The sequence below is a fragment of the Carassius gibelio genome, chromosome A9 (genome assembly GCF_023724105.1).
Source record: "Carassius gibelio isolate Cgi1373 ecotype wild population from Czech Republic chromosome A9, carGib1.2-hapl.c, whole genome shotgun sequence".
In the NCBI taxonomy this organism is placed as follows: Eukaryota; Metazoa; Chordata; class Actinopteri; order Cypriniformes; family Cyprinidae; genus Carassius; species Carassius gibelio.
The window spans coordinates 15,535,127-15,547,245 of NC_068379.1; the positions used below are offsets into that span (position 1 = coordinate 15,535,127).

The 12,119-nt window shown below is 38.1% G+C and overlaps 1 protein-coding gene across 2 annotated transcripts in view; it reads left to right on the forward strand.

Moving 5' to 3' along the window:
• LOC128019732 (diacylglycerol kinase beta) overlaps positions 1-12,119 on the forward strand; it is an 80,821-nt gene that overhangs the window by 26,129 nt on the left and 42,573 nt on the right. For both annotated transcript variants that reach the window (XM_052605901.1, XM_052605902.1), the window contains 13 exons: positions 1,373-1,630; positions 1,787-1,933; positions 3,102-3,151; positions 3,399-3,473; positions 3,561-3,680; positions 3,771-3,888; positions 4,093-4,181; positions 5,796-5,912; positions 6,517-6,615; positions 7,447-7,554; positions 7,634-7,707; positions 9,380-9,454; positions 11,529-11,614. In XM_052605901.1, coding sequence (XP_052461861.1) covers positions 1,373-1,630; positions 1,787-1,933; positions 3,102-3,151; positions 3,399-3,473; positions 3,561-3,680; positions 3,771-3,888; positions 4,093-4,181; positions 5,796-5,912; positions 6,517-6,615; positions 7,447-7,554; positions 7,634-7,707; positions 9,380-9,454; positions 11,529-11,614 — 1,416 coding nt within the window. The remainder of the gene's footprint in view (positions 1-1,372; positions 1,631-1,786; positions 1,934-3,101; positions 3,152-3,398; positions 3,474-3,560; positions 3,681-3,770; positions 3,889-4,092; positions 4,182-5,795; positions 5,913-6,516; positions 6,616-7,446; positions 7,555-7,633; positions 7,708-9,379; positions 9,455-11,528; positions 11,615-12,119) is intronic.

Consider the following 12,119-nt stretch of genomic DNA (forward strand, 5'->3'; position numbering starts at 1 on the left):
TTTAAGAGTTACTAATCAGACTTTTGGAGTTCAGCTTGGGCACTGCTGCCATTAATGGAAAAGGGGTACAAACCAAATAAAAATAAATTATTCTGGAAATACTCAGTTTACTGATTATTTATTTTCTAATGGAAAACATATACGCTACCATTCAAATGTTGAGGTTGGTAAAATCCATAACATACTGTGCAAACATTTGGTGCATCTCAAAAAAGTAGAATAACATGGAAAATGTCATTTAATTTATATGATGGCAAAGCAAAATTTTCAGCAGTCTTAAATGTCGCAGAATCCTTCAGAATTCATTCATATATGCTGATTTGGTGCTCAAGACTCAAACATGTTGATGATGAACATAAAAAAATAAAGTACTTCCACATTTGGTCTCAGATCCCACTTTATCTTTTCATTTGAATTAGATTAGATTATTATACTGCATGACCAGTTTGCTTGTAAAGCTGTTTATAACAAACTCTCAGCCTCAGATAATGAACTGGCAGATGTCTGGAGAAACCTGCTCTTGTCGGGAGACCTGCAGCCCGCTTTATAGGCTCTTCATGACTCTTGAGCCATTGTTCTATAAAGAAAAAACTTATATGAAGGCAAGCATGATGCAAGAGTGCACCAGTGGCTTTGCTCTGAATTACTTCTATCATTGTTGGCCTGAGGTGATTTAAATATTAGTTGACTGAATAAATAGTTAGACAGCCAACAGTGCCATCTAGTGCCTTGATTTCTCTGGACTGGCAAATACAGTATAATCAGTGTTTTCTGTTGCTCCATTTGTCTTTAATGCAACTCAGTCAGTGAATGTAAACACTTAATGGCAAACTCATTATTGTAGAGATCAATCTGCCATGTTAAGCTGTCCTGGCTGGTGGCTGTTAAGCTGTCCTTAAATCACGTGACTCAAACATGTTACTTCACCTGATGTTGTTATGTGTTGTCTTGGCGTGTCTTGGCAGCTCTTTTTATGTTTATGTGTTGATGTCATCACAAAGCAACCACTGACAGATATGATTTTCATCCATCGTGTCAAGTCAATCACTGTGCATTTGTGGTGACAATCGTGATGTACCGTCAGCTTCCTCCTCAGTACCTTATGCAATATTAAAAATGTCTTTCTACCTGTCTGGTTTCCAAAGCCTCCCACAATCTGAACAGTTCAAACTCAAAGCACTGTCCAGGTATAAACAGACCAGTAACAGGCCAGTAGCAACAATATTCTGTATTACAATGTTCACACAGGTTTTACACAAATCTGTGTGTACACACAGTGAATGAGGCCCGGCGCTAAGTTGCTTCCTCTCTCATTTCAGAGTGGCACTTTCATTCTCCCCTTTATCTTCCTGTACTGCTTTTTTCATGGTAGGTATGAATGGGAAGAGTATTTTGAGTGCTATGAGCCGACATACACCAGAGAACTCTGCAGGGATCACTCAAGGCTCAGGGGCCACCACATCACCCTGCTCCTCCCGCTCCTCCTCACAACGCTCAGGCACAGGGGGCCACACACCCAGAGGCCCCCACCGGTCGCCCGGCACACAGCCCAATCCCCCAGCGAGCAGCAGTAGCAGCAGCAATGCTTTGGCTCTCTCCAAAACCACCAACTCCCCGCGCCTCTCCCCAGGTCAGAGTCGGGACAACTTTTATCTTCACTGCCCTTTTTACACGTGTAATCCATGACTTATAAAGCAATATTGGCTGATCGGAATCATGATACTTTCGTGTTATATCTGCTGTCATTACTCATATACTATACATATTCTAATTAACACACTTCCAGAGCGTAATCAATCTGAAAATCGTACATCTCTCCGGAGGAGTTCTTCTCCACAAAAAGGATCTCCATCACCCCAAGTGGTCTTCCTTAAAGACATTGTGTGCTACTTGTCCCTGCTGGAAAGGGGAACACCAGAGGACAAGCTTGAGTGTAAGTTAAACATTTTTCAAAAAAATTTTTTTATCTTTGCTGTCTTTTGGGAAAATTTCAGAAGGCTTAATTTTAAGATTTAATTTTTAAATACTTTTTTTTTTGCATATTGATAGTTGATGTTAGAGCTTGTTCATGATCAACGTGTTTCTTTGTTATTATAGTTTATTGTACATATTGAGGACATATTAGGTTTCTTATTTACAGTAAGACAGCATATCCTCATTAATTCCCACTTTTCCAAAGTTCGTCTAAAGAAAAACCAACAGTATTTTAAGTAATTTTGTAAATTATGTCTCCAAACCAGTCGTGCCAAAGCATACAGTAGTATCAGTCAGTAGTGACTAATGCTATGTGAAAAGTCCCCTCTTTCATGGCTGTCGCAAATTTCATTTCTTTACTGACAGTTCATATTTAAACACAGCATATGAAATGCAGATATGGATCTTTTGAAATGTTTGAATAGACCATTTCAGTTCAGTTACTGTAGCCTATGTGAGACAAAGCTGAATTTCCATTACTCCAGTTATCAGCGTAACATGATCCTTCAGAAATCATCCTAATATTTGGTACATAAGAAAAATTTCTTATCAGTGTTGAATTATCAGTTCAACAACTTATCTTATCAGTTGTGCTGTTTAATATATATATATAATTATTATTATTACTTTTTTTTTGGAAACGGGAATACTTTTGTTCCAGATTATTTGATAAATGGAAAGTTCAAAAGAACAGCATTTGTTTGAAATAGAAATGTCTTTACTGTCACTATTGATCAATTTAATGCATTCTTTACGAATAAAAGAATTATGTTCTTAAAAAAAAGTTATTAGCTATTAAATCAGTTTGAGTCTGTTTTTACATATAGGTTCATTCAAACACACCTTTGTCAGTTCTGTGTTTTAATTGACCTCTGACCTACACTTAGTGAAAATGACAGGAGACTTCCTCTTATTTCGTAAGGGCTTATCTCTGCTCCTGGCCCTATTGAGTTAGCTTTCTTTAGCATAGGAAGTTATTTCTGCCCAAAGCTAATCCTCACTAGCTGCCTCAGTCTGCCCTTTGATAACCTGAGCTCCAGGTGCCAGCATGGGCTCTGTACTGGACAAATATTTGCCACACGACAAAAAGATACAGTCTCTTATCTTTCACTTCTCTCACCCTAAAGTCATGTTCAGGCTCTACGACACCGATGGCAATGGTCTGCTGGACAGTTCGGTAAGTCTGCAATCTCCATTATAATGTGTAATGTCTAAATGTCCAGTTATTTGGCTTTGTGGTTAGATACTGTAAACAACAAGGAGTTAATAATGCACGGTGCAATATTATTGATCTTATTTTTTTTGTAACTTTAAACCGATAGTTTGGCGAAGCTGTAAATATCAGGCTTCATAAAAAAGTGCATTTGAAAACTGTATGCTTTATAGCGTATAATGTCTAAGGCAATTATATCTGTTCGATTTAGGAGCTCGACCGCATCATAAACCAGATGGTCCATGTAGCTGAGTACCTAGAATGGGACTCTACAGAACTACAACCAGTATGAATCACTTTAAACATTACCCCCAGGCAATCCCATCATGCATAGTGGAATCCATATGTTACTGTCCCTTATTTTTTATTGTAGATTCTGAAGGAGATGATGGAGGAGATTGATTATGACCGGGATGGAACGGTCACATTAGAGGAATGGATCAGAGGAGGAATGACCACCATACCACTCCTGGTACTGCTGGGAATGGAGACGGTGAGGAGAAACTAACTGTGACTCATAAAGCGGAAACTATGCATTAAGATACAGTATCTTATTTCCTGTATCTCTTTCACGAATATTCAGAATGTACAGGAAGATGGGCAGCATGTATGGAGACTGAAGCATTTCAACAAGCCAGCCTACTGTAATTACTGCCACACTATGTTGTTAGGAGTACGAAAACAGGGCCTTTGCTGCTCACGTGAGTATCTATCTTTCTGTCATCTATCTATCATCTCTGATTTGGTCGAATCATGTCTGTTGATCTATCTTTCTGTCGTTCTGTCCATCTGTTATCTCTCACCTTTCTGATGTGTCTGACCTGATGGTGTGTAGTTGTCATTTGAAATGTTGCCCTTCAGTCTCTCGCGCTCCATCTCTCACAGTCCTGTCTTTTGTTCGGCAGTATGCAAGTACACAGTCCACGAGCGCTGTGTGTCCAAAGACATTGCTCCTTGCATTAGCACCTACGCCAAGTCCCGCAGGCACACCAATGTGAGTGCACAAACAACACACGCTTACAAATGAACACTTCTCACTGTGTTTAAACTGAGTGTTTTCTCTAACAGTTTACAGTAAGGCCAGAAGACATTTTTTAATTGTTTATGAAACTGGGATTCTCAGATTGATTGGTTAAGGACTGAGCTCATCGTGCTAACAAACACAGTTTTCTATTATTAGTAGACGACTCGTGTTATGATTATTTTATCCACTGACCGCAAGTCCAGCTCAGCTTTCACCCAAGGCAACTTCCCAGACCCATAACTCATGGTTTAACCTCAAAGTCATGTTCTGTGGACATGTCAGAAAGGCTATGAGAACATCCTGTGTGTAAGGTCTTTTTTCTGTACTGAGAACTAGAGGGGAAAGACTGAGAGCACACAGCACCGTTTAGTCACTGACACCTCTTTAGAACTTGTGCTCCCCATGCAGTAACTACTGCAGAGATGACAAAATAATGTCATTAGATTATGAGTGTATGGTGTGATGTGTTAAAGCTGCGGTAGGGAACTTTTGACGCTCTAGCGGTTAATAAACAGAACTGCTTGCGTCTTGCGGAAGAACATCGTAGCCGGAACTACTTCTCTCTGTTTATGTCTATGAAGAATCACAAAGGTACTGGGTTACTCCGCCGCGGTACCCCCGAAGCAATGTAAAATAGTCCGAATATAAACACTTATTATAGGTGCACCCTAGTGATTCAGGACAAGCCAAAAACACGCTTTGGAAAATGGATTCATGGTGTACTCGCTTATTATATACATTTTTCTACATTTTGAACACAAACAAAGTTACGGACCGCAGCTCTGATTGGTTGTTTCTTACCAGGAGCGGTCCATAACTGCAAATGGCAATAGGATCACTGGGAGGAGCCAGAGGAGCTTGATTTTTTTCACAGATTATCTGTCTCATATTCTACTCTTAGGACATAATGACAGGTTTAACAAATATGTAAAAATATATATTTTTACAAAAGTTACCTACTGCAGCATTAAGTGATGTGGAATGTACTTTTAGTGTAAAAAAAACAATTCACTTTCATTGAATAGTGAAAATGTCAGTTCGCAAGACTTGGGGCTTGTGTAAAACTATTATACACTATCAAGTAATGTGCTTTAAGTTTCTTCATTAGTCTTACCTTCATCTCACATACTATATATTGTAGTATTATTTTTTTTGTGTGACTTTTTAACATTAGTTGTAAGACTAAAGTAAAAATGCAATCTGCCAGACCCTTGCAGTTCTTCCTAGAGGATAATTTTGAATGCTTTGACCAACAACAACAACATCTGTATATCATAACACATGGGTGCATCTCTTTTAGTACATTCCAACATATTATTTATTTACTAATATCCTGTGTATTCAAGGAAATGTATATAATTCTATACATATAATAAAACCTCCTCACTTGAGGTTTTACCTTGTGAGGTGATTGTTTTAGTAATTTAAGTAAAATAATATTGCAGATAGTGATATAATTCTTGTGCAAATGCCTTTTAAATGCATGACAGAGCATGATAACAATTTCAGTAATGTATAGATGGGCTGCTGGATTATTTCCCAACTAAATAATAAATAATGATTCTCTGTTCAATGTGTTTCTAGGCTATGCAGCATGTTTGGATGGAGGGCAACTCCCCAACAAAATGTGACAAATGTCACCGCAGTATCAAGTGCTATCAAGGTCTAACAGGCCTTCACTGTGTTTGGTGTCAAATCACTGTGAGTATATACTGAGTCAAAAACTTTTGTGTTAGCTTTAGTAATATTGTATTTTTTAGTAATATTTAATATCTAGTAATAGTAATTTGATTTATTTTAAAAGAGGCCTTGAGCAAAGACTAATGGAAATGTATTTCGTTATTTTTTTTCCTCATTAAAAATAACTTATAATATATATATATATATATAATATATATATTCTATTTTTCTAAAAGCCATTTTTATGTAACTTATTCACACCACTAGGTGGCGTTCTTCACTAAACTTTCACACCATTTAGTGGCTGTGACCAGTATAGCCCTAATAAAGATGAGTGTCAGCACTTACCACTCATTTAAAGGCCTTTTCACTGCATAATTATTTTTATTATCACATTATATGCTCCTGCACTCTCTCTGAACCATCTCTCCTGACAGTTTCAACTCTAAACCTGCAACTTAATTATTATCAACTACAGATTATGCTGTCCTCTTTGTTCCTACCATTTAATGTCTTCTTACTAATTCTGATTAGTGAGGATAAACCAAGAAGTAAAAAAATAGATCCAGTCCATTCTTGATGTTCTTTTTTCACCAGTCCTCATCAATATTTGTATGTTTTCCAGCTCCATAACAAGTGTGCGTCTAACGTGAAGCCTGAGTGTGACGGTGGACCATTAAAAGATCACACACTCTTACCGTCGTACATCTGCCCTGTTGTTCTGGTGAGTTCGTTCTCTCCCACTGCACTTTTTTAACATGATAAAATGCAAGGATCCCAGTACAATTTTTTCATGGGTGGGTCCTGGACAAATTCTTCATGGGCCTACTCTCTACTAGGACCCAAGAGTACTGTAAACTTTTTTAATTAAATATTCATTTTAAAAGTAATTGTGTTCCATATAAAATGTATCCAGTAAAAGTCTTTTCAATAAGTAATCAAGGAAATCAAGGAAATGTACAAACATTCAAAATTAGTTTTTGGAAGAAGTCTCTTATGTTTGGGCAAGGCTTCATTTATTGGATACAGTAAAAAAAAAAAATGTAAAAAAAATAAGAAAGAAAAAACTAAAATTATGCATTTTACAATGGAGCTATTGAATGCGTAATTCTGGTTGATTAAATTATTGTCCAGGAAATGCAAAAATGCACAGCTATGAAGTAGTTCCAAGGATGTAGGCTACATTACAGTTGGTGAATAGAAAGCAAACAGCAGTTATTGTGAAATAGATTTTCAAATAGAAACAGAATTTGAAAATTTACTTGAAATGGGCATTTTTCAAATGATTGTAAATGTCTTCACTGTCACTTTAACACACCCACACACACACACACACACACACACACACACACACACACACACACACAGACAGACATACATACATTATATATATATATATATATATGTATGTATGTAAAATGTCCTGAAGCACATAGAAAGGGAGGTAGATTCTGAAATTACACTGGTCTTGTCTTTTTGATCTCATACAATATGTAGATCTGCCTCACTCCATCTCTGTTTGTGGATGTTTACTGTAATTTCTCTGTATCTGTAGGACCGTCAATCTGCTGTCAAAAGAGGTGAAGGAGAATCATCCCCCAGTACCAGCCCTGAGGACACCAGCCAGTGTTTCAAGTTCACCGGTGACGGTCAGGCACTGCAGGTAACCCTCAGCAGACTGCAAATCTGTGCAGCACACATATGTGTGTCTTGTAACATTTTTCTCCCTTTCTGCCTCTAAGATCACCCCTCTGCCTGGAACGCACCCCCTCCTTGTGCTGGTTAATCCTAAAAGTGGTGGTCGGCAGGGTGAGAGGTAAACGTCTTTGAAGCTCAAACTCTTGCATCATCATTTTTCATATCCTCCGACCTTATACTGCTGTAATGGTTCCGATGAGGAGGTTTGTCGAAACATCTGAAGTCAGTCGAATCTGCATTGACACGTTTAACAAAAGTCCCACTCTTTTTCTTGCTCACTGGCAGTGTCCTAAATACCATCAAAGCTAGCAGGAGACAGTAATGCTGTTAAAGGAGGAAGAATGTGGGTGTTGTTTCAGCTCTCACCACCCACCCAATGTCCTCCGGGAGACCAGTTTTGGGATTTTGAGCTGGCATCACCATAGCAACACTGTTTAAAATACCATTAATTGGCCGGTTATCCTCCATTATTAGACTCAGTGCTCAAACAAAGACGTGATAACTGCCCTGGCCCTAAAAAAAGAAAGACAATTTTAGTGGTTCTTTGATGCAAACAGAGGAACAGAACGGTCACCGTAGAATCATACTCTACCAAGTGTATTTTTCCACCATATTCACCTTGAGCAGTGTATTTAAAGCTCATAGGTCAGACATCGGATACTTGACTTTTTTTTACTCTTTTGTTTTTGCATAGGGAATGAATGAATTCTTCAGAGTTGATAAGTGCACAAATTATCACCCCGACATAAAAGCATAGCTTGTGACGCACCTCAAACTAACAGCCCATCTTATTTTCCTCTCTCCTCCTCTGTGTGTCTTTGCATACTAAAGGGGCAGAGTAGCTAACACAGTTAGAAGTGAAGGACATCGCAGAGTACTCAATGATCATTTTATTGCTTCAAAGTTATTGAGGAGCACTGCTGCAACAGCGTGCAATCTGTTATGTGTGTGTCTTTCTTGACTTCTTTGCTTCCCAGGTTTGTGCGGTCTTTTATTATAATGGATTGGAATGATGGTGTTTTAAGAAGATCATTCCTCCATATGTGTATCTATCTGTGTCTTCTCAAGGAACAGTTCAACCAAAAATAGAACATTCTGTCATCATTTACTCATCCTCATGTTGTTCCAACATTAAAGCTACGTCTTACAGTCTGTTGATTCGATTCATTAGGGGGGGAAAGGCCAAATGTTATTTTATACCCAAATGAGTATATGTGTTATTCAGATAACACAAGAATATGCTGAATATAATTCTGACTGTTTTATTGTTTTAACGATTTAGGCCAACAAAAAAAAAAACTACCAAGCAAACTAGATGTAACAAGCAAGCAAACAAAATTCACATTATGATCCCAATGCAGGAAATGGATCGGTCTGAATCATGATCTGATCATGATGCGGTGAACCGCATCAATGATTCGTTGAAAAGATTTGACATAAAAATGTAAAGAATTTGTGTTTATGATTAGTAAAACATCTTAATTCTCTCATGAAGGTGCCAAGAAGAGATAGGATGCACGTCAAGATATTCTAATAACATTTTAATTTTGTACATATTGACCAGGATAATCTTTAAAAAATGTAACTTTTGTGTGTGATGAAAGAAGGAAAGTCATTTGGGCTTGGAATGAAAAGAGGGTTGGTAAATGATGGCAGAATTGATATTTTTGGCTGAACTATCCCTTCAAGCCTCCTATCGTAATGTAAAGTTCACAGTGATTACATGTTTAAAATGTCATTCCTCTATGTGTGTCTTTTAATGCTTTTCTGCTCTCATCTGTCTTCAACAGAGTGCTACGGAAATTCCAGTACCTGCTTAACCCCAGACAGGTGTACAGTCTGGATCGAGGAGGACCCATGGTGGGGTAAGACTACTAAAAGCCACCATCAAATTTCGAGGGAGATATGTGCGAATAAAACGTTTTTTTGAGTCTTGGCGGGGAATTGCTCAAAAACAGCTTGACATTCTCACTGTTGTTTTGTTCTGGCATGGCTCCCTCTCTCTCTATTCTTTTTGCTTCTACAAACCTGCAATAAAGTGAGCCAACCTGCAATCAGCTGGCCTGAGAGAGGAACCACTCACAAAGTAGAGATGACTTTGAGAGACCTATAAGACGTTTACTATGACTCAAGCAGCCCCCTGCTGAGTAAATCTATTCATTCAAGCACTGAATGTTCTTCTGAGCCTGTCGGTCACGACGAGGCTACCACTTTAAGCGAGTCCATTTTACTAAAGCCTCTTCACCTGCCTTTAACAGAAGGAAAGTTCAGGGTCGTCCAAATCAGTTTCAACCCGGAGTGCAGCAGTGGATTCTGAGAATGTCACTGTAAGAGGTTCATATTTACAAATGATTTCATGAACGCCAAATACTTATGTTTTAAGTATTATAGATTTGAATTTGGAGAAATAAATGCAAACGAGACCACTGTAGATGACAACATTTCTTATTTCCATTAGTTTTTCATCAAATGTTTATTTTTGATTGAGTCATTTTGATTAGCGAAAACCTTTTGGATGCAGTGGATGAGTAGCACAACAATAGTTTTAGTTACAAATAACAACCATGATATAGAACTATATATTTAAGATGGTATACGATAGATCTTTTGACCTCAGACGTACTTGATGTGAAATCATCTTAAGGTCTTAAACCAGTCTAGGACGGTTCACTGATCTAAACTGGTCTCCTAGCATGGTCAGGTTGGTTTGTTAGCTGGTTTAGAGAGATTTTGGCTGGCTTTAGGCTCCCACCAGCTGGTCACCCAGCAAAAACTAGCTTGACTTAACTGAAAGACCAGCTTAAATCAGTTTACAGCAGGCTGGGTTAAGGATTTTTTTTTTTGTTTGTTTTACCATTTTTATGTTCATATTAAAGATGTCAAATCTGAGCACAGTTTGAGACATTAATATCTTTTCCGGGGGCCTTTTTCATCCATGGCGAGGATGTTGTTGTTGTTGTTGACATAGTTTGAACATTTCCATGGCAATACAGAAATAAACCTGAGAAGATACAAAAAACAGAACTGCTTGAATTGACTGCATTTTCATGGTAAATGTAGTAGCACATTTACTCTTTTCTTGTCCTGCATACATAAAACATCCTGCATTTTCAGAGCCATCAAAAGAGGTTACACAGTATAAATCTTTCACACACTTGTGTGTCAGCTCTGCTGGCATGCTACACTCAGTACTATAGCAAATCTGGCATGTGTCTATGCAGGACGTGTGCAGCAGTACACGCTCCTGACCAGCAGAGGGTGATGTCTTCTTCAGCCTCTGATTGTGAAGAGTACGAGATAGAGCTCAAGTACATACATATATGTAGAGAGAGAGATTTTTAATTAAGATTTTTATTATGCTAGGACGGGTTACATTGATCATTTGTTTGAAAACATATGGATTTATAATTGTTTGGTTATTTATTTTTAATTGTTTTGTGCAGTCAGCTGTTTCTGCTTCTGACTCCCATTTGAATTCATTTCTTTTTTTTGTCATAGCTGAGGAAATAAGTTTTATTCAAGTGTTTGTCTCATAGCTCTAGACCAGTTCACAAACAAATAAAAAGTCAAAGTTATAGGACTCCGACTTTAACAGTCAGAACTGTAGAGACTACAATGCAAACTAAATGAGTTGATATTTAAAGAAACTTATGATTTCGAGGCTCAATGGGTTCGACTTCCAGAGTTTTTCTCCCATGACCCAGTAAATAAAAACCGCACAAATCTTCTGTAACATCCTTCAGATCAAACATACAGCACTGAATAGTAAACAGTACATTGCGACTGGGGAATAGTGTGAAAGCTGTAGATTGTAGGGTAGGTTTGCTTTGCTGTAGTGTTGTCACTCAACGGGACCACTTTAATTATAGGACCAAGGAAAGTTTCCAAGCAAATACATTAAAAGGCAAGACTCCATCTCATTGTTTTTATGTCTCCCAGGCTCAACTTTTTTCGAGACGTGCCCAATTTCCGCGTGCTGGCCTGTGGAGGCGATGGATCAGTGGGGTGGATTTTGGACTGCATTGGTGAGTACGCATCAGCATTAGTGCTTTCTAGAGCCGTAATAATTAACATTGTTACATGGACTTAATGCCTTATCACTTTATATTTCCTGTTATTTTGCATCTGCATTTACGCTGAGAGATCAATAAAGCATGTCAACCAATTCATTGACAAACATTTGAACATTAGGGCATATTTCCATACGCTACATGAGGCTGGCTCTAATTTAAGGCACATAGAATCATAACGAATAACCATCAGAAAGATGACAAATCATTGTTTCTAGGAAGCGCGTTGACTCATCTGTGACCTCTTTCATATGAGTGAATGCAGAATAACAGTGGAGATGCTGTATAATGGGCTGTCTTTCGCTCTCCTGACAGCAGTATTGATGTTAATGGACGAGTGCTGGAGAGGAACCTGTGTGGGCGGTGCTAGATATTGCCACTAAGTGATTTAGAATCAGTTTGGTCTCTAAACCTTTGGCTTGAAATTGCAATGGGCTTTATCCCTTTAGAGAGTCTTTAG